The sequence below is a fragment of the Chelonia mydas genome, chromosome 3 (assembly GCF_015237465.2).
Source record: "Chelonia mydas isolate rCheMyd1 chromosome 3, rCheMyd1.pri.v2, whole genome shotgun sequence".
NCBI classification, from domain to species: Eukaryota; Metazoa; Chordata; order Testudines; family Cheloniidae; genus Chelonia; species Chelonia mydas.
Genome location: NC_057851.1, coordinates 163,655,904 through 163,683,853, shown reverse-complemented (window position 1 = coordinate 163,683,853; position 27,950 = coordinate 163,655,904). Strand labels below are relative to the sequence as shown.

Below are 27,950 nucleotides of genomic sequence, written 5' to 3'. Positions count from 1 at the left end.
CCCCCAAAACAACTTTTTTGGCTTCACGCTTGTCTCCCGCTGAGACGCTCTCCGCTGCCTTTTCTAATTCATAATACCAGGGGCTTCAGGATTCAGAAAGTGTGTTTCCTGTCAGGACTCCATGCCATGGTTGGATGGGCACTGATGTTGTGTGAAGAGCTTCGGGGACATAAGTTTCCCTGCAAAGTGCCTCCACTGTACGAGCCTCAAGTCAAGAGCTCGGCGCGACAGGGACCTGTGGCTTAAAATGCTTCTAATCCCTGCAGCTGCTTTTGGAGATAGGGAAAGTTAAACCTGCTCCCACATGCTCCCCAGCCAGATCCGAACCAGTTGGGAGCATTTCTTCACTCTCTCTGGAGCAGAGGCAAGAAGCACAACCGTCTCAAAGGAGAGACTTTAACTAGGGAAAAGGGTCTCCGGCAAGAGCCTTACCTTCTGTGCTGACAGCGCCAAAGGCAGGCACCTCAGCATTTTCTAACGCCTCAGCCACGGCTCCCGGAGAGTGCAGAGGCAGGGACCTGACCTCCCGCTCCGGGAAGGTTTCCATGGCACCTGTCCCCTCCGCACCGAAAATAGATGCGGTGCCAACAGCACGCACTACCCCAGTGCCAAGAAGAACGTTGGCACCGAGCCTGCCTCCCACCCTAGCACCAGCAGCAGATCCCCTACAAAGCACCTCCAAGCGCTCCGCAGCACCGCTGACACTTTCACTTTCACTTGATAACATGCTAGAGCACAGCAGGCTCAGTGCAGCCCAGGGAGCAGGAGCAACAGTTTCTCACTCCATGTGACCTCTCAGTGCCACCTGAGCCTAACTCCCTACTCCTGGATACACAGGGTTCACTTTTTGAACAGCTGCTCTCCTGACCTGAACTGGCTACTTTTACTGACAGCGAACTCAATATACAGCAGCAGGCGGAGTTCTCCCCACCTGCCTCTCCTCCACCAGCACCTCTTCCATATCAGGTCACAGCTCACAACCACCAGCCTCAGTTTCCCTACTTTGCCCCCCCCCCCCGCCCCAGGCAGCACCTGGGTTCTCCTACCCTATGCCTTGGCCTCAGTGGTGCCCTTGACTACATCCTTCTACCACTCATCCTCAGACCTCTTCCACCAAACTACTACCTCCTTCATGCCTTGATCTCCAGCTCTGTACACTTCTGGAGTACCTGAACCCCCTCCTGAGAATGTGAGCTACGCACCATATCCTGACTCTCAGACCCCTAACTCTCCATCCGCTCCTACAGAAGGTGGACGACTGTAAACAATTTCAAGAACTTTTCAGGAAGGTGGAACTCAGTCAAGACATCCCCGTAGAAGAGGTTCAAGAGAGACAACACAGACCACTCAGAATCTTTCAACCATCTGCACCCTCAAAGATCGCGCTCCCCATAAACAAAGCACTCCTGGAACAAGCTGACGCTCTCTGGTAAACTCCAGCTTCTTTATTAACAACTTGCAAAGAGGCCGAACGTAAATACTATGTTCCTGCTAAGGATGCTGACTTCCTATTTTCTCATCCAAACCGAACTCTTGTCATGGATGCAGTTGCACAAACTCTTGTCATGGATGCAGGAACAGCCACAATATCGGCCCACCCTGCAAGACAGGGACCTTAAATGCCTTGACGTATTGGGTCGCAAGGTTTATTCGTCGTCCACTCTTCAATTCAGAATTGTGAACTATTCTGCCCTCCTCTCTAACTACAACTTCAATAATTACAATAAACTTTTTGAATTTGCCTCCTACATTCCAGATGATAGGAGAGCAGACTTCAAATCAATCCTGACTGAGGGCCAACTGATTTCCAGAACAGCCCTACAAGCATCTCTAGACATGGCAGACACAGCAGCCCGTACTACTGCAGCTGTTGTGGTTATATGCAGATCTTCATGGCTGTCTGTATCTGGCATCCCTAAAGATCTGCAGACCGAAGTGGAGGACCTCCCCTTTGATAAACATTTTTTTTCCACAAAAACAGAGAAACTCCACACCATGAAAGATCCTAGCGCGACACTGCACACCCTGGGCATTCACCCATTTCTTCCCAGGAGACAAACCAACCCTACCAAAGACCATGCACACAACAATATTATTGGCCTCAACCCAAACCATACAACATAACTAAGAATCACGCTAGACCCTCCCTAAGCACAGACAAAACCAAGCTCAAGCAACCACCTCCTACCCATTGGGGAATTAAATAACAATTTTGAAACGTTAGTTGAGGGTCTGCACGACTACCCCTTGATTCTATCGCCTACTTGTCCATTTGGCCACCACCTCCAGAGTTTCCAACATGCCTGGGAGTGGATTACACAGGACCGCTGGTCCTCGAAATAGTTCAGTCCGGTTAGTTTATCCCATTTAAATCCTACTCTTCCCCTTCGCTCTTCAGGGACCCCTCTCACGAACACTTTGCGCAGAAGTGGCGCACCTTCTACAACTAGGCACAGTTGAACTTGTGCTGACGCAACATTGAGGGAAAGGGTTCTACTCCCATTACTTTCTGACCCAGAAAAAGACCAGGGGATGGAGGCCTATACTAGACCTATGCCGACTGAACAAATTCGTGAGGATACAAAAATTCAAGATGGCCATGCTGGGCACAATAATTCCTGCACTGGATCAAGGGGACTGGTTCACAGCCCTCGACCTACAGGACGCTTATTTTCATATATCCATTCATCCAGCTCACAGACGCTTCCTACGATTCACCATCGGTCACAGCCATTTTCAATACAGAGTTCTTCCTTTCGGACTCTCCACAGTGCCGAGAGTCTTTTCCAAGACTCTAGCTGTGGTCGTGGCTCACCTCCACAGATATGGGATCATGCTTTTCCCCTACCTGGACGATGACCTCATCAAGGGCAACTTCTAGGGCGAGACACTTCAAGCTACCCATTTCGCCATCTCCCTCTTTCACAGCCTACGCCTCCAAATAAACATCCAAAAATCCACCCTGATGCCTACCCAACAGAGTTTGTTGGAGCTCATCTGGACTCAATCCGAAGCGCAGCCTCGCTCCCAAATCACAGATTCCTTGCTATCGCACAACTTATACGCACGCTCTCTAGTTGTCCCAGGACACAGGCAAGAATCTGTCTACAGCTCCTTGGTCACATGGCAGCCACCACTTCCATGGTCCAGTGCGCCAGGCTACACATGAGATGTCTTCAGGGCTGGCTCAACTCCAACTTCAAACCCAACAGACACACCCTAGGGATGCTACAGACTCCTCCTCCCAATTTTCTAGCTTCCCTACACTGGTGGCAAAGACTAGAAAACCTCTGCACGGGTGTTTCCTTCCAGCAATGATCCCGTAGTTTGCCCTCCCCTACTTTAAATCCTTTATCAATCAATTTTATCTGATTCCTGTATCCCTTCCTTATGGAGTACCTGCACTGGACAGCCATCACAAAGAGGTGCCAGCAGTTAGCTTGGCTGTGTTCCCAGACATCTCCTAATGCCCCCTTTTTAATATTCGCCAAAAATTTGTCAGCTCCCAAGTCTGACAGGTGGATCCCATCCTCTCTGAATAATTCTGGTGCTCTAAATGCTATGACCATATCTAAAATGTTGACTCCTTTGACACCCATGAATTTGGCCACTTGCCTACTCCCATACCTCTGAGCCTTGTTAACCTGTGGGGGCTTCACAGCTGCCCACCACACCCTGCGTTGCAGCATGTCCAAGAACACAATTTTTACAACTGGGGAAAAGTTTCAGGGTCTGCCCCAAGTCCCTCTTAGCTCTGATTGTTAAGTCTACCACTTTACACATTCCCAAATCATTTTTACCCAAGCTGAGCTATAGTTAGTTATATCTGGTGTCTGCTCACACGCTTCCACAGTGTACAGAAGGGGCATCAGCTGGTCCCATAACATGCCCTTCCTCCCATGCCAGCTCAGGACTGCTTCACCACTGAAACCCAGCTATCAACCTGTGGCATGTGCTTGGAAGAGAAACGGATGTTTAAAGTTTAGACATTTGTAGTGCAAATGTCCTCACCAACCTCATAACCCTGTGTGATCTGAAGGTCTGGTCATTCTTCCCTCCATTAAAATGGCTCAAACAGTTCCTACACCCCCAAATCCTTCGTTTCTCCAGTAACTCAGATAAAATGGAGAGAACTTGCTATGCCTGCAGTGACTGCTGCAACCCAAGCACAGAATGCCTGCGCTGGGGCTACTACCCCTCAGGTAAAGTTAAGATGCTCAATAATAGATTGCAGCTCACAGAGTATTACTTTTTTTTTTTTTCTTTTTTTTTGGCCCTGTGATGGGGTATACCAGCCTCACACTGGGCCACCAGGGGTGGACCAATCATTGTGGACCCAGCAGGCCACACCCTCTCCTCCACTTGGAGCATGTGCAGCAGAGAACTCAGATAAAAGGAGGCAGCCCAAGGCAGTCAAGGGGAGGGAGGAAGGGAGCACGCTACTGGCTCCTGCAGGGGTACCTGTAGCGTCCCGGCAGTAAAGCCTGGGGATCTGGACTACCTGTCAGATGACCTGCTGGCCTGCCGTGGAAGCCGAGCCCCTGCCCGCTGAGGAAGCTGCCTAAACTTTGCCCCAGCCCCGAGAAACAGGAGGTCTATAGATTGTTTTTTGTTGCTTACCTTGCCCTGCCCCAGGATTGCAGCCTGCTTGCTGCTTCGCCCTGGCCAGGGGGCTAATTCCCCAGACAATTGGATTGTATGCCGCTCCAGGGAGACTTCTTACTATAGATACTTCTTACTTTGGCCCCTCCCTGCGGCTGCAGCCTGCTTGCTGCTGCTTCACCCTGCCCAGGGGGCTAATCCAACAGACTGTTTGATGGTTTTGCCGCTTGGAATCCACAGACCACCCGTTCAGGTGACCCTGTCCAGAGGCCAGGACACACTTGGCAGAGATCACCTGCTTAACGGGGAAGTCCACGTCCAAGTGGTGGAGTGGGCCACCCACGTACTGGACTGATGGGGGCACGCCAGCTCGACCTGCAAGGCCCTGCCTGTCACAGGCCCCTCTACCTCTCCTAATCAAGACCAGTAGTTCCTGAATCTTATCCTTAGGGAGTCGCGATAAACCTGCCCGTGTGTCTATCTAAATCCCCAGGAAGATTAGTATAATGGAAGGTCCGTCTGTGTTTTCTTCCTCCACTAGGGTACCACCGGTTCTTAAACAAGGGCCTGAAAGGTGTTCCATCAGGTTAACGCACTCATCCAAATTCACCCTGCCTGCAAACAAAAAGTTCTTTGAGTAATGCACTACTTGCTGTAAACTACTTTCTGCATCGCTGCAGCAGTGAAGCATTGTACTTAATTTCTCAAATGCTGAACAGAATATTGCACATCCCATGGGCATAGCTTTATCAAAATAAAATTGTCCCTTGAAAGAGAAATCCAAAAAGATTAAGTCCGAAGGATGCACTGGCAGCAGTCAAAAAGCAGACTTGATATCACTCTTAGAATGGGTAGATCTAATGATCAAAGCTAAGAGGGACTTGGGGCAGATCCTGGAACTTTTCCCAGGAGTAAAAATTGTATGGTTGGACATGCTGCAATGCAGGGTGTGGCGGGAAGCTGTGAAGCCCCCAAGGGTGAACAAGGCTAGGAGGTACTGTATGTGAATAGGTCGATTATTTAATTCCAGGCAAGAGCCTCCCAGTTGGTTGATTATGTTTAATTATAATAGTGGTGGGATTTGTTTTGGTTAGGTAACAGGTGTAATAAAATTGTTTTAATCTCTAGGAAGTGAGAGAACAGAAAAGGAAAACTGGTTAAAGGTCAAGCTTCTGACGTGTGCAGGTAATAGAAGTGGGGTCCAATAACCCATAGGTCAGGCCCTCAAAGTATCATTTTCTCTGTACTTCCAGCACCAGGAAGATCAGGTTCTTGGGGGAGGCTGAGGAAGAAAAAACAGAATTGTAGAGACAGACAAGAAGCTGAGGGCCAAGCAGCAGTCCAGAACTGACCAGCCTGAGGAGCAGAATAGCAGGCCAGGGATAGTGATGATGAGAGAGCCTGAGGGAGGCTGGTAAAATAGAGAACAGTGTGTATTATTGTAGCTGTACAGTTGTGTCTGGAACGTAACAAAACAGTGTAAAACTTTTTTTTTTTACTTTAAATAAATGTTAAATATATAGCTTTGGTTTATATTCACTTTCAAGACATAATTCCATTAAATCAATTATTTTTGATCAGTAGTGTTTGTTGCCATGGTAATACAATTTATAATACAGAGGGATGCTGTGGCTTAAGTTAGACATTGAAGAATGGTGGTATAGCTTCTTTTCAAAATGAATTGGGGTTCTTGAGCTAACAAAGAGGTGATATTACAGGTTGTGTTTTTTTTTTTTTTTTTTTTTTGTTGGAAATGTTTTCTGCCTTTTAATCCATCCAATCCTTCTTTTTGTTTTAGGTGGTTTATGTTCCCAACACCCTCCAGAGGCCAGCAATATGGCTTCTGGGATTTTCATAGGTGGTTGCTTGAGAATTATGCAAGATGCTGCCTTCGTCTAGGTCCCAAGCACATTACCTGTTCAGGGAACTCAAGACTAAGGTTGAGAAGAACTTGGATATTTACTTGGCTGTATGCTGCATTGCAGCAAGGCTGCTTGGCCAATTTTTAGTTAGCTATTATTAGACTGTGACCGGATCCCTGGGTGTAGCCTGGGACTGTGGGACCACTGTGCCCCCTTACCTCTCTAGCCTGGGCTGTCTCTCACAATGCTTTGCTAATGACAAGCAGCAAACTCCTCCAGGCTTTGTGATCACTCAGTATAACAGCATGTGGAGCCCCACACCAAGCTAGATTGCATGAATGCTCCCAGAGCCACTCACTAATTAGAGAAAGGCACCAGCCAAATCCCCCTCCTCCCCCCCCAGCTCCCAGCCTTGCACCTCAGGAATATACCAAGATGAGCAGTGCAAATTTATTAATTGGTTCACCATTTCATCAATGGAAAGTGGATATACACCAGTCTTTGCAAACCGGAGCAGATTTGTCACACACTTCAGGCAAACTCGCTGGTAAAGATAAACAGTAAAAGAAGTTTGACTACAAGAGAGAGATTAAGTAATTATAAGTGATAGGCAAAAAGTTAGTTAGTTACCAAAAGAAAATATAAGCACGCAGTCTAAACTCTCAACCCTATTAGGCTGGGCATCTAGATTAAGCAGTTTTTCTCACCCCATTGGATATTGCAGTCGTTAATATACAGGTTTGTCCCTTAAACTTGGGCCAGTCTTCTCTGTTGGAGTCTTCAGTCCTGTTTTTTTTTTGTGTGTGTTTTTGTTTTTGTTTTTGTTTTTTTTTTGCTTGTAGCATAGGTGGTGGAAGGAGAAGGGTGAAGTATGGGGCCCCTGTGTTTTGTTTTATGCCCTTAGTCCATATGCTTGGAGAACACAAGTCCAGGCATGTCTGGGGGCATTGCTGAGTCCCCAGGCAAGGTTGAGCAATTTGCCTGGTGTGGCCTTATGCAGGTGAGTAGTTGAATTGTAGCTCCCTTGATGGACAGTGGCTGTTGATGGGTTGTTTGACACCTGCCTGGGCGTTGGTTACTTTCCTTGGCATTGTCTCTGGGGAGCTAGTATCTGGGCGCTTCCCAAACCCACAGCATATTTTAGTGACTACCGTACAACACAATTCTCCTAACTTCATATACACTAATGATATACATATTAAGATAGAACAGTGACTTTCAGCAGATCATAACCTTTTGCCTGATACCTCACATTGCCTGTTTTATATGCAATATCACGATTATATATAAATGAGGAATATGGGGGTTACAGGATGCTCCCCCAAGGTATGTCACATAGACACACTGGTATTTTAATTAAGCATTGAACTCTCTTTCATACACTTTTTTCACTGTGTGTGAAATTCAAGCTGTTTTTGTTTTTACTGGATTGTAAATAAATAAATAAAATGATAAATATATTTTACAAATTATTACTTTGTTTGTTTTTAGAATAACTTCCATGGGGTAATGTGTGACCATCATAGATTTTTTTTTCATGACTTTTTCTCCAAGATTTAAAGGGACACTATCAATTCTGAAATGTAGTCAATTTTTAATGAATGAGGTAAAAGTAGTTTTGGGTCTGTCACCAGGTCTTGAGTACCTTGGCGAATTTTAGTGGTTTTAATACCCTTTTTTGTGGGTGGGTTGGTGGGTGGGGGTGTGTGTGTGTGGTGGTGGTGTGGTGGTTTTTTTTTTTTTTTTTTTTTTTTGGCCTTTTCTGTTGCTGTGGGAGACCTTCACAAGCAGGAGAAACTTCGGCAAACTGTCTGTAGAGCAGAAACCGTGAAACTGATGATAGACACATACTGCTGTCAAATGCACAACATAAAGAAGCTGTGAAAAGACTGAAATAATTTCTTTCACTCAAGTAACATAATCCTCAATGTCACTTCACAAATATCTGTTTGAAATAAAATCCAACTGAAGCATGACTTTGTTTTTAAGTAGTCATTGTCCCTTTAAATATTCAAGGCAATATTATTTGCTGATTTTTATCCTTTTTGGTTGTTTAAGTTACCAAGATGTATCTCTTTTTCATCTCATTCATATATAACATGTATAGAAAAAATCCATTCACACTTCTTTGTGAATCTCACTTCATTACTAGAGACTTTCATTTATTGAGTGAAAGAATTAAACTACTTATGAAACTCAAATAACATTTTATTTTTGACACATTCTACATTTAAAAAAGTAGACTTTTTTTTAAGCAATTCTTCCTTTTGTTTCCCCTCCCTCTCATTCAGTTGGCGCTTATAGTTAGAGCTCAAGAGAAAGAGGAGACTGCAGAGCATGACAAGCTTCTTTAACTTAGGTAACGTGACTAAAAAGTGAAACAAAATGTAATTATCTCATGTTACTGTTCAGTCTGTAGTTCATAAATATTGAAGATACAAAGGTTACCAGCTTTCCTCTGTTTTAAGTATGGATAAAAACCCCTGAACTAAAAACAAAATACAATTTTTGAAATAATAATCTTAACACTTTTTTAGAAGCCAGCAGTAATCGGTTCATTAGATGATTGCAAAGCAGAAATCTATCCTAGATTTGTCTTTGTAATAAATGTCCTGTATAAAAATCTGTAACTATTATCCCATGAGTAGTAAACCTACAATTCAGGTTTTGATGTTGTTCAGAGAATATCACTAAACCTTTAGAAAATTGAAGATTAGTTTTTGGTTTTAAAAATATTAAGATATTAAATTCTGTTTTTCTGTTGACTATATTTTAATATGACACTATGGAACAACTAATCTATATCCAAATATTTTTGGACCAGTGAAATAGTGACCTGAAACACACACATACTGTTCTTTGAGGTGCATTCTTGCTGAGGCTGCAGAGCTTTTGAACCTTCCGGTAAGTAGTGCCTGTTGCGGCCATGCAGCCACAATCACTTCAGTTCCTTATTTTCTACAGCAAGCTACAGGTATAGGAATGTTGCCGTATCCAAAGTCTAACCTCCTGCCTGCCTCCTCCCCCCTCCCCCGAATATATTTGTGTAAATAGTTATTAGAATTAGTTTTAGATAAATTTAGGTAGCATTTGAACCATTGCAGAATTAGTTCCTAGAGTTTTTCAGGTTCTTTTCTGGATGTCATGGCTGACCCAGCTTCCAAGAAGGCTGGTTTTAAATGATTTTCATAGTACTCCTACATTTCCCCACAGTCCAATATACACACTTGTCTAATTTGCTTCAGGGAAGGCCATTCTCCAGGTCAGTGCTTGATGTGGTGGGTGCTTATGTCACAAGCCCATAGACACAGGTTCTTCAGTGCCCTGATGCCATCAGATTTGGCAGGTTTAGCGAGAGACCATTTGGAGTCTTCACTCCAGTTACTACTTGTTCTTTCCCTCCATTAGGGGACTATTGGTTCATTTCCTTGCAATGTGACATGTAATAGATTGTTGGATTTCGGAAATAATCCAATTTGATTATATGATCCCGGTTCCACTCCAAGCCACACACAACCCACCTTTCTCTCTTTGAAATACTGAGAGAGACTGCTCAGAGAAGAGATGGGTTCCTTTATTAAGGCTGGGAACCGACAAAAAAATGCTAAAGCAGCATAGAGGAAGAGTACCACTCAAGGTATTTATTCATCCCAAAAGCCTTCACCCCATCATATGCTGAAGAAACTGAAGAGTTATATCAGAAAGTTAAAATTCCGTATGCAGACTTTGGCTGTGGAACTGGTACATATGACATCAGGTATCTTTCACGAGATTCACCTTTTAGGTCTCCAGAATGCCCTAGCAGACAGTCTGAGCAGGCACTTTGCAGCAGACCACAAGTGGACAATGAAAGATTCTGTGATTCACCTGTGGTGTATGTCCGTCCGTCCGTCGTCCCCCCCCCCCCCCCCCCGTCCCCCCCCCTCCCCGGATTTAAGTAATGCTTTCATCTGTCACAAACAGATCTATTGAAGGAACACGTGTCTTAGTTTGTTCCAGATGGGGTCAGAGTCCAGGATTCTTATCCCATGCATTCTCATTCACTAGGCCTCAGTACTGAATGTATGCATACCAATTTATCTGATTCATAAGGTACTCGGAAAGATGAGGCCAGTTGCTGTCTGGTTCATCATGAGACCACCTGCCTGGCCAAGGCAGTTTTGGTACCTGGAGTTGATGCTCTTAGTGATTCATCCTCCAAGACCCTTACCCCTACTACCAGACTTGACATCCCAGGACAAACAGGATCTGATTTCTGAACTTAGTCTCTCTCCATCTTGCTGCCTGGCTACTGTATGGATGTCAGACATAGAGAGGTCACGCTCCTCAGATATCCAGAACGTTTTGACTAATAGGAGGAAGGATTCCACCAGACAAACGTATGCTGTTAAGTGGAGAAGTTTTATATCTTGATATGAACAACATCAGTTATATCTTATTGACTCACATATTCTTATTATCTTGGACTATTTCCTCTCTTTAAAGAAACCTGGACTCTTGATTAGCTCTGTTTAAAGAACATTTCTGCATATCGCCCTACCACCAAAGCTACACAGTCTTTTCCAGGACTTTTCCACTATGACTAAATTCCTGAGGGCCTTACTCAGGTTTTCTCACCAGTGAGAGAACCTCCTGCTTCTAGCACCCAGAACCTTAATGTGGTTCTGGCAGGTTTAATGGGTCCCCCATTTGAACCTCCTAGCAACTTGTTCTGTACTACACTGTTCTCTTTTGGTAGCAATTATGTCAGCTAGAAGAATTGGGAACATACAGGCTCTCACAGCAGGACCTCCCTATACTGTATTCCATGCAGATAAAGGGTCTCTCAATCCCCACGCCAAACTCCTACCCAATGAAGTCTGTGACCTTCCTTAAATGAAATGACCCATCTGCCTGTATTGTTTCCCAAACCCATTCTAATCAAGGAGACTCTAGATTGCGCATCCTAGATGGTTATAGGGCCCTAGCTTTTTATGGTGGATAGGTCAGTCTATCAATGGCTATTAGCCAGATGGTCAGGGATGCAACCCTATGGTCTGGGTGTCTCTAAATTCTGATTTCCAGAAGCTGAGAGTGGACAACAGGGGATGGATCACTCAATGATTGCCTGTTCTGTTCATTCCCTCTGAATCACCTGGCATTGGCCGCTGTTGGAAGACAGAATACTGGGCCAGACGGATCATTGGCTGACCCAGGATGGCTGTTCTTATGTGCAAAGAACCAAACCCATCAGGGCTTCCTCATAACTGTTGTATTTGCTGAAAGAATGAAGGGTCAACCTGTTCCAGCCCAGAGATTATCAGGGTGTATTAGTGTCTCATGAGTTAGTCTAGAACAGTGGTTCTCACCCCTTTTTTTTTTCATATGTGGACCCCTAAAAATTTTACATGGAGATGTGGACCCCTTTGGAAATCGTGTGTATGTATGTGACAAAGCTCTGTCCTTGCCTCTGTGAGTCCCGCGTTTCCTGGCGGATATCGCTAGCCTCAGAGACTCACTGTGACCCTCCACATAACTCTTCTCTCTCTAACGACAAGGGTCACAGTCTACTGAGCCATTTTCATCATAAGCCAGCAAGGGAGGTGAGGAGAAGTTATCCTTCCTTGCACAGTCTGTCTCCTAGTCTCAGTGATTAATCAGGGGGCAAAGGTGGGGGTGGGGGGTCAAGCCAGGCCCACCTCTACTCCAGGCTCCAGCCCAGGGACCCTAATAGTATCAGCTATGGTAGCTGACCTTTTAGAAACATGACATGTACAATTCCCTGGGCTACTTCCCCCACAGCAGCCCTCACTTCCTCAAGCTCCACTTCACCCTTACCTCAGGGCCTCCTTCCTTGTGCCTGATATAGTTGTACTACTCAATCTCTCCCACAGCTCCTGACATGCATGGCCACCTGACTAACTGGGAGGCTTTTAACTAGTTTCAGCCAGCCCCTGATTGGCTGCAGGTGTCCCAATCAACCTAGCATTCTCCCTGCCTTCTGGAAAGTTCTTAATTGGCCCGAGGTGTCTTAATTGACCTAGAGCAGCTGCCATTTCACTTATCCTGGTACCAGGGATTTGTTTAGTCTGGAGCTAATATATCTATCTCCCACTACTTTTCTATGGCTATCTGGCCCTGCCCCATCACTATATATAAATTCTGTTCAGTCAGTTTTCAGTATTTCTTTTGCAGACCCCTTAGGCATAGTTTGTGTACCCCCAGGGTCCACGGATTACAGATTGAGAACCACTGGTTTAGAACACCCTGCTAACATTAGGGCTCCAATCTACTAGGACTCATGGCAGCCTCTAAAGCTTTCTTCTGAAGCATACCAACTTCAAATCTCTGTAAGGCAGCCATTTGGGATTAGTCCATACTTTTACTAAACATTATTCCGTAGTAGAAGCCTTGAAGTCTCATGCCTCTCTTGCAGAACTCTACTGCAAACATTGTTTAAGTAGACTCCAAACACCTGGCTCCTCATAGCAGGTCATTGTTTGAGAGTCAACAAGAGTGGAATACATATGGATGAGTGCTTGAAGAGGTAAAGTTATTTAAATTTAAAGTAATTGGGGTACGTCAACATGTATTGTCCTTATATATTCCATGACCCTTCTTCTTTCCCTACTACTATGGAGGCCTATAATGCTTGGATTCTGTGGCGGCGAAGTAACTGAGTAGTGATTGGGCCTGCTCTTTCCTTAAGTCCTCTGTACAGGAGGACAGTCAATTCATGCGCAGCCCCAATGGGCATTGCTGTCCATGTGTGCACCAAGAGTGGAAAATATATATGAGCACACCTTGAAGAACTTCATTTGCTATATAGGTAAGTAATTTTTCTTTCTTATATAGAAAGTTTACACTCTTACTTCAGTTTCATATTGAGATATGTATTAATAATAGTCACATGCAGCCTATAAAATTTATTGCAAAATATCACAAAGGAGTGCAAAATAAAAATGAGTGGAATTTCCCTTCAAATTATAATTTTAGAATGGGTCAGATATCAGCCCCAATTTAATGGGCAGTGTTCTCTTAAAGCAAATATAAAAGATCGAAATCACAGGTGATTTTTCTTTTCCTTCTTGATTTTTTTTTAAAATATGTTTTAAATCTAATCTGGCATAGATAACGATGACTTAAACTTGCAAGCAGTAGATTAATATTGTAACACTTTTAAAAAAATGTTTCTCTCCTTGCTGATTCCCTAGAAAGCTTATTTATTTGAATTTCTGTGACAGAATTACTTACTGCTGTATACTAAACACTTGGTACTAAGGGTGTAAACTGATGTACATTGAGTTATGAACCTCAGTTCCTAGAAAGACTTTTACTTTATAGAATTTATACAAATTATTACACAATATATAAACCAAATAACTTTTAGTGAATAGTTCATAAAATTAATTTAAGAACTAGTTTAGCTTTTTTGTCATAGATTTGTACTTATGACTGAGCCGTATGATAAACTATAATAAATGCTTTGACAGAAAATGCAGTGGAGACTAATGGAGTAAAAATTCTGGTTTTGATCTGTTTGCAATCTTAATGAAAATTAATTCATATAACGATTATACCCAGTCTTCACCCCTTTGTCAGTGGGTGCAGAAGGTCCTAGATGTTGTGAATTTTTATGTTAGGGAGGAGCAAGTCCTTAGAGTTCATGAGGGAGTCCACACCAGTCTGCAACTGAACAACTCAGCTGGGATTTGCTGTCCCGCAGCCTACATGAGTTTTGATGGAGGAGGCCAATGGATTAATCACTACATGGCTCTGCTGGCTTTTTTCCTCATTCCCATATCCTGTGTACATTATAGGGTGTGTACCTCATCTGTGTGCTGCTCCAGTCTGAAGGCTACAGTAGCAGTCATGGAATTGTTCTGTTGCTTTTAGAAGGAGAATTCCAGCAGACAATTGTGATGGTTCTCAGGGCATCCAGGACTGGAGTCACCCTGCTGCCTCCAGCCTGAGGGAATCTCGCCTGCGGTGGCTGGGTGTTAGGTTGGTGGTGTTAGGGAGCTATTAGCCACTTGACTGCTCTCCTCCATCCCTGACTTCAATATGCAGGTTAACGATAGGTGCACCCCAGTAACTGAGTGCCTTTGAAGTGTTCCCCTGTGATATCCAAACTCTAACATTGGCTGCTCACAGAAATCCCAGATCCTCTGCCCCCAAAGGAGAGTTGTCATAAATATAAAGGGAAGGGTAACCACCTTTCTGTATACAGAACTATAAAATCCCTCCTGACCAGAGGCAAAACCCTTTCACCTGTAAAGGGTTAAGAATCTAAGATAACCTTGCTGGCACCTGACCAAAATGACCAATGAGGAGACAAGTTACTTTCAAAGCTGGGGAGGGGGTGGGGGGGAACAAAGGGTCGGTCTGTCTGTGTGATGCTTTTGCCGGGAACAGAACAGGAATGGAGTATTAGAACTTGTTAGTAAGTAATCTAGCTAGAAGTGCGTTAGATTTCCTTTTGTTTAAATGGCTGGTAAATAAGCTGTGCTGAATGGAATGTATATTCCTGTTTTTGTGTCTTTTTGTAACTTAAGGTTTTGCGTAGAGGGATTCTCTGTTTTTAATCTGATTACCCTGTAATCCTCATTTTACAGAGGTGATTCTTTTACTTTTTCTTTAATTAAAATTCTTCTTTTAAGATCCTGATTGCTTTTTCATTGTTCTTAAGATCCAAGGGTTTGGGTCTGTGTTCACCTATGCAAATTGGTGAGGATTTTTATCAAGCCTTCCCCAGGAAAGGGGGTCTAGGGCTTGGGGGGATATTTTGGGGGGAAGACGTCTCCAAGTGGGCTCTTTCCCTGTTCTTTATTTAACATGCTTGGTGGTGGCAGCACAGGATTCAAGGACAAGGCAAAGTTTGAGGAAGTTTTTAACCTAAGCTGGTAAGAATAAGCTTAGGGGGTGTTTCATGCAGGTCCCTACATCTGTACCCTAGAGTTCAGAGTGGGGAAGGAACCTTGATAAGAGTGTACTCCACTTTTACCTTAAACCCGTGCTCATAACAGTGAGTACTAATAAAACAAAAAGAAAATTTATTTAAAAAAGGATAGACATTATATTAGAAATAAGGAGTGATTGGAAAAAACTGGTTACAATACAAACAAAATCATAAAACACATACTTGGGTCTACACTTGTCTTTTCAGCCTAGTAAAGTAGGTTTTCCCCTCTCCCCACCCAAAGTTCAGTCTGTTACAGAGCTGGCTGGCTTCACAGGAACCAGGATCAAATTTTTCATGAAAACACCACAAGATGTCTTCTCAGTAAAAGGATAGAGTACCTTTCCTCACCTTATGTTACACTGAAAAAGTCATTTATCTTTATTCATAGTCATGGCGATTCTCTGTCGTAATGTTCCTTTTTCATCTCCAGGTGGTTTCAATTGTTTGCAGTTGTCTCTGATGGTTTCCAGTGAAAGTCTTGGGGTGGAGCAAGGCTAGATTGTTGAAAATCACTATATTAATGCAAAATGTTGTTTGTATTTATTAAGTGCAAAGTGGATGCAACGAGAATCCAGGCAAAGTTAAATCATGGGTAATCCTCCTCACTTTTTGCCCTTTTAGATATTGTTAATGATGTGTAAGAAGAGCAGCCAACTTTGTTTTTTCTGCTAGCTTAATACTCTCTCAGCTGTAGTTGCAAGATTTTTCATTTTATAAATCCTATATCTGATTTATCTTCACAGCAGTAACAGGGAGTGACATAAGATAAACTGAAAAAAGGCTGCTGTTCCTCCAAATAAGAGCACACGGTGCAGTTATACCAGTATAGTAATGCCAGTAAATTTCCCTGTGTGGACAAGCCTTTAGATTTTGGTTTTATTTAGTGACATGTTAGACATATTGTACACGTTTTATAAGTTAGCCATTAGATGGCACCGTCTGTTAGCTAAGGTAACTTAATATCAAATTCTATATTTACATTTTCCTTTTTTATACTTTGGAAACAACATAAACTAAACCAGCGGTTCTCAAAATTCATTGCACCATGACCCCCTTCTAGGGTCGTGTTGTAATTTTTGTTGTCAGGAGTGGGGACCGAAGCCTGAGTCTGCTGCCCCAGGTTGGGGGGGGCCCCAAGCCCCACTACCTCAGGCGAGGGTGCCAAAGCCCAAGCCAAAGGGCTTCAGCCCCGGGCAGGGGGCATGTAACCTGAGCCCTACTGCCCAGGTTTGTCCTCAGGCAGTGGGGCTCAGGCTTCAGCTTCAGCCCCGGGCCTCAGCAAGTCCCGACCCACAGTTTGAGAACCCCTGAACTAAACTGAAAAAAGGCCACTCTTATTCCAAATAAGAATATCCACAGTGGGGAATTGATCAGTATAACTATCATGGAATAATTATACCTGTATAGTAATGCCAGTAAATTTCCCTGTGTAGACAAGCTCTAAGTGATTGAATGAAGTAAGACCTATTTCCTTAGTGATATTTGTCAGTAGTATTGCAATATATAGTAATATAGTAGTAATTGAATATTTTCAGTGTTCATAAAGCATTATTAGAGTATTATATTTTCAGTGTAATATAGTATAGACTGTCCCTCATGCATGTTGTCTTCACTTTGTTTATTGAACACACTAATTGATTCAAACAACACGTTTAACTGTTAGTGCTGTTAATTATAGGGGAATTGATAGTTAAGGTTGAATACGCTCTGTACTGATGCCATGTTTTCAATCTATCATAACTTTCCAAATTTTTAACTTTTTGGGCTGAAATTTTTTAGCTTGAGTCTCTGTCTGAAGGTTTTGTTTTCTTCTTAAGTTTGAGCAATTAAAAAACAACAGAACTTTGAAAGTAGTTTATGTGCATGGGGAAATCCATTTTCTCATTTATTAAAGAAAAATGAAGGAGAAAAAGTTGTGACTTTAATAGCTGTAATTGCTAAAACAGTAGAGAATATAGAGCTGAAATTTGGCATGGTAGTAGTCCTATTTATGGTGAAATTTGTTCTTGACAGTTGTATCCATTTGAAAATTATACTTCACTTATGAGCAATATAGTTGATACAAATGTTTAATATTATAAATGCACCTTGGCTCTGCTGCGTATACTTGGTTACTTTAGTTCGTCCCCTGAAATATTCCAAAGCATCCAAACCAAATTTCTAAATGTTTCTGAGAAATGCTAAACCTTTTTTAAACAAAAAAAAACCCCCCCAAAAAACTTGCTGCTGCTTCTTTCCCCACCAAAATTCCCTCTTAACCTAGAGCATTGTATACAAGTTGAGAATGGGACTTCATATTATTCATTTATATTTATTATTTGTACTACAATAGCACATAGCCCTCGTCAACGAACATTAGGCTAGGTACTAGTTAAACAAATAACAAGAAGCTTTACATTTTTACATAGAACGAGTATATTTTGCATAGTAGGCTGTAGTCACGGCTCACCTCAAACTGAGCCATTATTATCTGGCAGTATCCAGAAAGCTTCATGGCAGAGTTAAATTTTAACAAAGATAAAATAGTGGCTTTATAGATTTCCCCCCCCCACACACATAAAGGGTGGCATGGAAAGGGATAAGTGGAAAAATTGTGGAGGCATTTATGAGAGAAGCGAATGACTAGCCAATCAAGGTGGGCATTATTGGTAAAATGAAGGCAGAAGATCAACTGTCATGATAGACAGTAGAGCTGATAGGTACATCTGGTCTAAATCTTGAAGAGCTTACAAGGTATTGACAAGAAGCTTATATTTCATGCAATGGAGAAAGGGATAGTCAGTGGAAATTTTCAAAGAAAGTGACTTGGACAGAATGATGAGCCAGGAAGATGATCCTAGCAGCAGTGTTTTGAATAAGCTTGAGTGGAGCGGGGAGGCTGCAGATATAATACAATATGCTCCCCAAAGATACTATTCTTGGTTGCAATATCTGTCACATACTGTCTGGGCCAGAATTTGTCCCTTATCCTGATTTCATTGCCTAATAGCTCAGTATAAGGGTCCAACAATTGGGAAAATGTTACAAGTTGCTAAATATATATTGCGTTTCTTAGGGAAAAAAAGTGAGTAATAATATGTGATGATATAATTAGCCTGTGGATGAGGCACAAGGAGCTAAGGTTGCATCTACAACCTTCAGTGTGGGAGCTCCTGAGTTTTGAATGCTTGTTCTTACAGCTGAAGTTTTTATATGTGTTAGTAAAACAGCATGGATTAAAACTTGTTTTGTCCTGTTGCTTAATATCACGATTTCCAATGAAATGTGAGGAAGAGGAAGGAACTGTAAAGTAGGGAGACGAAATATAAGAAAATGTTTGCAAATTTTTGCTTCTTTATAAGTTTCTTTTTTTTTTTTTTTAAAGGTTAGCAAAACTTTTTTAGAAAGAGCTCTCCCTAAAGTTATTCACAGATCTCCCACTGACTTAAGTGGAAGCAAAACAACTCAATCAGGGCCATCCTTACCCATGTGCAAAGTATGCAGTTGCGTAGGGCACCAAGAAATTTGGGGCACCAAATTTCCTTGTGCACTACGCAGCTGGGTGCTGCTCCAATGGCCAGCCCAATTCCCCTGGCCGGCTGAGCTGCCCAGGAAAGTTGCCCCTGCCCCTGCTCCTGCTCCACCTCTTCCCCATTGCCCCCGCCTCTTCCCACCCCTGCCCTGCTCCACCTCTTCCCCTGAGCAACATCCCAGGGGACTGCAGCAGCGGTCGGGCATGCCCCGCACTCATGGGGTGGCAGGAAGTGGAGTGATCCAGCCCCAGCACGCTCTGCGCCACTGGTGAGTGCTGCGGGGTGGTTCCCCTGCTCCCCAAGGCTGGGAACCAGGAGAGCAGAGTGGAGCGGGCAGGGGCCGGGTCGCTCCACTTCCCGCCGCTCCGTGAGTGTGGGGTCGGGCCTGCCCTGCACTCACTGGGCGGCAGGAAGTGGAGCGACCCGGCCCCAAGCCGCTCTGCTGGCTTGTGCTGGGGGGTGGTTTCCCCCTACCGTCCAAACCTGCTCCTGTCCCCCCGCAGAGGCCTGGGGGCTGTGTAGGGCACCAAAATGTCTAGGGACGGCCCTGAACTCAATATCTGTTTAAGACACTTTTGTTTTTGTATGGGTGAGTAGGTGACACCTGAATATTATTAAAATACAGAGTGTGTTCTATCATATATTTTAATCCAGAATATTAAAACGGTTGGAGTAACAATGGATCTATTTTTTCACTTTGGAAACATTAGAGCAGAAGGCTGAATAAAACCTTACCATTTTAATTATGGTATTTTATTTATGGTAAATTAAAGATGTTGTATAGTAGCTTGCTACAAGTACAGTATTACCCAGGTGAATAATAATTCCACATTTTGAAGCCCTGTGTATTTAACTTGCTTTTCTCAACCAACAATTTCTCTTTTAAAGAGACTAAAATACTAAGATAGCCTTCAGGGTCAGTTGCGTGGTATTAGAGAAGTGATCAATATCATGGGTGTTATAATTAACTGTAAAAGAAGATATTTTTATTATCTGTAAACTACTTTACTGATACAAACATAGAAAATTATAGCTTTTATTGCTATCTAATCAATCTTGACATTTCACTTAAAAACTAACTCTGATGGAGTTTCATTGTGATACGGGTTGTTGGCAAGAAATATATATACAGTATGTGGAGGAGAGTAAAGGATGGATAGGATGAATCTTGATCTGAATCACTTTGTCATTCATTGTATGCATTTTGTATGGCAAGAGGGAAAGTTCACATGTAATGTCAGAAAGATAGTTGATTAAAATGACACTACAATGAGTAATCTTTGCACTAGAATAGTATCAGCTAGACAATTACATTTTAAAAATGTCAATATACACATGTAAAAACTAATATGATTTTTCTAAGAACTGATTCAGAACAGATATTTTAGCACTTAATTTAAAGTAATGAAGAAAACAAAGGCTAGAACCTGTTAGATAAAAGTTGCTGCAAAAAAATCCAGTATCTAAAGTAGAAAGCAGGTATACTTTTTTCTGTTCAAGTTGCTTTTCACATATGGCCTGATTCAAAGCCCATTGAAATCCATGGGAGTTCAATGGGCTTTGAATCAAGCCCACAGTTACTTAATTTGTGCAAAGAGCAGGTAAGATTTCATCTGTGAAATAAATAATTAAAGCTTCATTAACATAGAGTTAGGTTACCATATGGCTTCATACATTACTGGACAGGTGAGAACTACGCTACATTGCATGAGCTCCAAAAATAATTTGCCTTAAATTACACATTTTAAATTAATCCATTTAAAAAAAATGTTCTGTATTTTATATATCTGAAGATCTACATTTTTATTTGACTTCAAGATATATTTAAAGATGATTATGTATTTTTGATAAGGAGAATTATACAGTACATTTGAAACTGCTTGTTGTAACATATTTTAATAGACATTAGATTTAAGAGAACGGCACTAATTTTCATGTTTTAAGACAGCTCAGCTAAAATAAGGTAAGTTTGTACTCTAATTTAGTGCTAATTAGTAATCAAAATGTATTAATGTAATATTTCCATAATATTGTAAACTAAGTATACTTTCTATAACATTAATTTTCACAGCCAGTGAATACATTAGTCATAATACCAACTTTGTGGTAAGGCATTTGAGTTTTTTTAATACGTTGAAAGAGCGTTATTACGTTAATTACCATACCATCCTTTCAGCCATTATTTTATATTGTCTAGCATATAAGCGGAGGATAATTATCAAGTTAGTGAAATAAAATATGTGAATTTGATCAGTTTACAGAAAGTATTTTGATTAAAAAAAAATACCATCTTTCTGCTCTAGTTTTATAGTCACTGGAAACTCAATTTTTTTTCTTTTACACTTTTAATGGTTCAGTGAATGTCCGTTTGGATTGTTTGTTAGAATTTATGTGAATACATATTTTGAATGAAAAGAATTTCATGCATAAATATGCTAAAGATCATATCTTACACATAGTAAGATGCTTCTTATTGTTTTCTGTCCAGGGAGCACAACTGGTTAACACTTGAACTATGAGAAACTAATTTAGGGCTTTATCCAGTCATCATTATTCATAATATACTACACTGTTAGTGATCATACCTTCACAAAAGTATGCAAGATCAAATACAGTTTTAACGCAATACAGTTTTACTTATTTTATTATGGCTTTTATAAGAGCATTAAAAAGTAAAAATATTTTAACTCGATAATATATTCAGTCCACGTACAAGCAGTTTAAGATCCTACATGTATGCAGATTGGAAATTATCTTTTTCATATCAAAGTCCAATGGTGGTATTAAATTACATTAATAATTAGTCTTTCTGGAGCTAAAGTTTCAGTCTTTTTGTAAGGTTAGATACTGTGCTTTCTTCACTTCAGAATGATGTCATCAGGTACTGTATATCCATAGAGAGCTGCATAGCTCACTTACAGGGTTTTTTATTTTCTTTCTTGAGTACTGCTTGACTAATTCATTTAATACTAGGCCTACTGTATTGTGGAACAAACCGCTTTATTATAGGTTCACTTCTGTTTCAGGGTTCATGTTGAATAGATCAGAATCACCTTTTGAGGTTGACGGGAATAGGTCTGTGCGTTATAAATGTGTTTGGTACAAGCACTTCCAGTTGTTTTGTCTTAATTTTAAATAGCAGGGTGCATAATACTTGAAAATATGCTTTGCTTTTAGGATGAAATAATTGTAGTTAACTTGGATGGTTAGAGTTCTAATTTAAAAATAAAAACAACAAACTATTTCATACCCTCTGTCCCATGTGGGGGCGCTGATCAGAAACCCACTAACCAGCAGAAAAACAATTGCAGACTTGGCAAGTAAGAGTCCATTTCCCTTCTGCTGGTGACATCCATGTGCTGTCTGCATATTTAAACATTGAAAGACACAAGACATTTGTTTATGTGCTTTTCATGCAGGATGATTTAAAAAAAAAATAATAAAAATGTAGCTGGCCAGTTACCCAAGGCCTGTGTAATTTTGGGCCATTTGCCCTTTTCACTCTACTTGCCCAGTCTCCTTCCCTTTTTGTAGCTTCCTGATAAGAAGGTTAAAAAAAAAAAACAGACTAAACAAATAGATAGCAGCATACCAGAGGATTGATTAATGTAAGGTAACAACAATTTATAACTTGGTAAAACATGAGGCCCCTGACTTTGTATGTATAATGGATCAGAGACCTGATTGAACGATGCTGCTGAACCAGTTTTAGTACGGTTGGTTCTGGCTGGGTACTTGGTGTGGCGTTAGCCAAAGAAGTATCAGCATAGAGGGTGTATTGCTGTGCTATATGCATCCAGCCTGAAATGTAAGCGGTCTTCTGACCTCCTCTGGATCTTGATCTTTGTCAATCTGGTTAATGACCTGGGTACAACAGAGGTGGCTATGGTTGTGTGTGTTTGATGACCTTCTCCTAGTGGTGGATGAAGGTCAGGTATCCCTGCTGATGTTGTTACATCGGTTAGTTTTCTTCAGTACAATTAACCATGAAGTTTTGTTGGCTTATTTGTGAACTACAGTGGGGTGGAGAAGGCTGCTTTTGAGTTGTTTAGTGGGTACTCTCACAGGGTGGTGGTAGGCTACTTCTCCAATATGAAGGTGCTCTCCTGTGTGGATCTTCAGGGGATCCATCTTGTCATCCCATGCTTAAAAAAAGTGGACTAGGTCATTAGGAGGGTTAGTATGGAGACATGGATTGTATTGTATTCAGTATTCTGATGTACAACTTTGTCTCCACCTCAGCTCCGTAATGGTCAAATGCATTACTAACTGTCTGTGGAAGACGGACTGAAATATGGAAGAGGGAAAGCTGGCTGAGACTCAGTCCAGTCAAAATGAAAATGATTTTGGTTGGTTGAGGGAAGCAACCAGAAGATATGGCAGGAAATAATATCAGCCTTTTTTGGTTGAAGTATGTGTACTATTTTGTAGATTGAGTTTGCAAGCTGAGAGTCAGGTTTAAACTCCCAACCTCTGCTAGAAGAGCAGGATCAGCTACAGTTAGGTTGGCTTTTTTCATCTCTGCTGTCCAGAAGTGTACACTTACGTATTCCATGCATTTGTCACTTCGAGATTAGACTAGTGCAATGTATTCTACATGGCGCTACATATTAAATCCATCTAGAAACTGCAACTAATACAAAATTCAGTAGTCCTCTTGTTAAGTGATGTGTCATTTCATGAACATATTAAGCTAGTACTCTATGGCCTTGTCTATATAGGTGGGGGAGGGGGGGTTACTACACACTAACCTGAGTTTGTGCACATTGAAATGGCCTTTATGTACACAACACAAACCCTTGAAAAGCACAGCAACTCCCTAACTGTGCAATCAGTAATACACTTTCAAAGTGTAGTAAGTTCGTTGCAAATTAAGTCAGTGCAAATTAAGTGTTTGAGTGCACTGAATGCTCCTTCACACTACTTTATCAGTCCTCCAAATGCTATACCACACTGTTTTGCATGCTGCTGTGACCAACCTGTCTGTTCAACTGTGTGCCCTCCACTGCTCCGCGGTCAAATTGATCTTCCCTTCCCTGTTTAAAATCTGGCATGGAGCCAGGATTTGTACATTTTGTTCCTGGATTTGAATACATCACTATTACAGTGGTGGTATTACAGCACTGCTACACAATATCTTATGCATCCACTCAGAGCCATGCAGAGATCTTGCCGTCTGGGGAGACGTAATAGTGCAGCCATTTCTTGCCATCAACCACCACAATAAAGACATGTCCATAGATTTTTGTGAAGTAGCTGGCTGTGAAGGGTCACAGCTGGGACACTAATCCGTGTAATCTGAAGAGCAAAGAGCTTAGGATCCTTTACAAGAAAACCAGGGATGCAAATCAAATCTCTAGTAATACCCCTGTATCCTGTCCATTTTATGAGGAGGTGGACAAGATTTTTTTAGGCATACCACTATCAAACCCAGCTCATGTGTGGACAGTGCTGACACTGTCACTGCCACCAGCAAGGAGACTGAATCCCAAGAAAGACAAAGATTCAGAGGAGGATGAGGAGATTTTCCCAAACAGCCAAGGGTCTCTTCTCCAACAAAACCCTAAGGGTGTCCATACAGATACCCCAGCCAGATACTCAGACCAGGACACAGGATGATAATCCTTTTGAGGGGACCTCAGCATGTAAGTATCTATCATTATAATTTATTATTGTTTTGTTTTATTTTATTATGCTTTTCAGCGGTGGTAACTTATTGTACCTGGTGGCTGCTGCCATTTATAATGGATATGAGCTGGGAGCCTTTCTGAGCTTCTAGCCACTGCTTCCCTCTCTGCCTCACCCAGCGATGTCTCCCTTTTTTCCCCCTTCCCACCAAACACATTTTGAAAATGGCAACTGGGCCAGGTATTCAGCCTTTAACTCATACTGACATCCCAAACATTGATTGTTTACATACCCATGGCATGGAGGGCATATATCCATCTACTTATTTCCTTTTCCCTGCCTGCCTCTCTCCTGGTTGGTGAATGCTGATTTCCTCCCCCCGCCCCTACCCAGCAGCCCTATTTGCATGCCCAAACTGGCACCCACATACTGTGGCCCTAACCCCTCTCCCTTTGGGCAGTAGATTCAAATAATGAAACCTTGTAGTTGTACAAAGTTGTAAAAGTTTACTGAAACAATCAGTGCAGGAAAAAAGGTTAGGTTAAGTTTCACAATTTACATGAGGGGTATATGGGATTACACACCTGTACAGCTATTTAGGCTGTTACTCCCAGCTGAGGCACATCAAATACCCTTTTCAACATTGCAACCAGCATTTCATACAGGAAAGAAGTTTAGATTAGTTTTGTTTTCAGTTTAGCTTAGTTAGTGTACAAGAATAATATGTAGGTAAAGGGATTGCATAGATTTACAGCTTTTGAGGCCACTAGCTCTGGTATATCAAGTACCTTTTTCCTCACTGTAATCAATTAGGCAAATGTTACATAATGACATTTCATAACATTGTATAGAAAGACTGGGAGCCATTAAGGTTTCAAACAATCAATGCAAAACCCAATCTGTTTCTTGCTGCACGTTCTTCATGTCTGCAGAGGAGTTAATGCAGAATTAAAGGCAAAGAAGTGCTCTCTATTGGTACGGACATTCCATGGTTGCCCTTCCATTCCTGCAGCACTTCTAGGGGGTCCATCTTGGTGAATAACATCACAGCATATTGCTGGTCTGCCCTTTGCCTTTTTGAATAAGTTCCTTCTCTGCCTTCTAGTCACCTACATCAATGTAACGTCACCAAGAGTCAAGATTGCCTTAAAAGGGGATTACTGCCCAGCCCCTTCTTACACCCTAGCCATTCCCACCCTTGTTGTCTACACCCACCATCCAGACATTTAACATAAAGTTACAGCATACGCTGTAAGACCCAACCTAGGATACACACGTACCCTACTTATCTACATCACCCATCCATACACTTATTGGAAAACTTCAGCATGAACTATAAGACTTAAGCCAGGAAACACACACACCCAGTCACCTCCCCAAACATCCTCAAAACTATGACATGTACAGTAGGACACATATGCATAAGAGGAACAAGGATGAACATGACTTACCCTCTCTGATGTCTTCCAAGACTGAGATGAAATTCAGAAATGGAGGGAATGCTTTCCTTCTTTTGAAGTAGTACTAATCTGAACAATAACTACTTTTTTTTTTTTTTTAAATCCCTTCCCCCAGCTATTGCACCTTATTTGGTGAGACCTTCAAGGACAGGGCATTTATCAACATCTGGCAAATTTGAGAGGGAAGAAATGGATGTCAGAAGAGGAGACGTTTGGAGTTCTCCTGATGGACTCGTAGGGTATGTCTTCATTTAAAATGCTGCAGTGGCAGTGCTTCAGTGTGAACACTCACTACAGCAACAGGAGGGGTTTTCCTTACTGTAGTTAATCCATATTCTTGAGACGCAGTATCTAGGTCAACAGAAGAATTCTTCTGTCAACCTAGCACTGTCCACACCGGGGTTAGGTTGGCATAGCTATGTCTTTGAGGGGTGTGGATTTTTCACACCCCTGGGAGATGTAGCTATATAGGTATAAATTTTCAGTGTAGAACGAATGCAAAGCCACCACGCACCAAAAGGGTGTTTTGCTGGTTGAGTAGGAGAAGGATAGGCAGCTGGCCAGAGACAGCATGGACCTGACCCAGATTAGCATTGCCCTGACCAAGGATGCTGTAGAGAAGGATTGAGACACGCAGAGGCAGCTCCTGGAGGCAATTAACAGGCAAAATACTTTGCTGGAACATATTATTACTGCTAGGCCAACAGGCAATGCAGCATCCTCAAGCAGGACGCTGTCATGTTCTCCAACCCTTAGATAACACTGATTACTGGGATCAGCAGCAGATATACCCTGTGGTTGCCCCACAACCTTGTAGGCGGTGGCCATTCCCTCTCAAGTCCCAGCACTGGGTGGCAAGAACAGCAGTGCATGAGAGCCAAGCTTATTTGAACTCTCTACTGCAACAGAGACTGTTCTCCCACACCACTCTTGCCCTTAAGGCAGGGTGATCAGAAGGAGAATTAAGACCTTCATATGCCTGTGACCAGGAGTGTGTGCTGCCTCTTTCCCATTGCTGTCTGATGACTCCTTCCCACTGCACTGTTTGTAAATGTTCACTAGTCACACACATTGTCACTTTCAAGTTGTATATTATGTTAGTTTGTTTGTAAATTTGAAATGTTATCCAAGTTCTGTTTTTCTATATGTTTTGTACTGGCACAATTTATACAATAAAGGCCAATAAATGTACCTTAAAGAAACTACAATGCATGGAATACACCAAGACTCCCAGTTTCCACATAAGAGCACTATATTTGGTTTTAAAAAATCATAAGAGCCTCCTCAAAATGTGAAATATATGATAAAACCTAAATGTGCCACACCAGCACTGTATGATTTTATAAAAATTCATAAAATCCTCTCCAGTACTCAACAAACCTACAATGCTTCCCCTCCCCTAAATTACTACTGAGGGCACAGCAGAATGTTTTCAAACCCCAACCTTAAAGAAAGAGCAAAAGACATGCCTGATATTGTGCTGTGGCAATTCTCACTTTGCAATAGATGCCTTACTGGCTGCTCAGACTGCCTAGAAAACCTCTGCACCATTGCCTCTCACCTACTCTTGAGGCTCTGCCACTTGCTCTCTCTTTTGTACAAAATACAGCATGCATTTGTAATCTGAGGCAAGTATTGCTCTGCAGCCTCTAACCTTGTCATGAGGGAGCACCACCTACCTTTCAATGTGCCAAATGCATGCTGTCATCCTGCAACTGCTCAAGGTATAGTTGAACCGTTCCTTTCTTCTATCCTATGTGGCTTCATCAGCAAGGGACGCAGAGGATAAGCGGGGTCTTTCAGAATGACAAAGATAATCTCAACATCATTAATGTTGGTAGTGATTCTGGGGACAAATCCTCCATTATTCATTAAGGCAAACAGTTGGGAGTTCTGAAAAGATCCTAACATAATGAACCTTTCCAGACCACTCTGCATTAATGTT

General features: G+C 42.1%; 1 protein-coding gene across 3 annotated transcripts in view; it reads left to right on the top strand.

Annotated features, from left to right (window-relative positions):
• The window catches only part of SYT14 (synaptotagmin 14), a 184,352-nt gene that overhangs the window by 29,382 nt on the left and 127,020 nt on the right, over window positions 1-27,950 (top strand). Inside the window, exons 1-2 of one of the 3 annotated variants that reach the window (XM_043543710.1) lie at window positions 12,783-12,990; window positions 13,085-13,272. The exons of the other annotated variants lie outside the window; for them this stretch is intronic. Coding sequence (XP_043399645.1) covers window positions 13,209-13,272 — 64 coding nt within the window. The 5' untranslated portion in view covers window positions 12,783-12,990; window positions 13,085-13,208. Of the gene's footprint in view, window positions 1-12,782; window positions 12,991-13,084; window positions 13,273-27,950 lie in introns of those variants that run through there. 3 annotated transcript variants of the gene reach the window in all.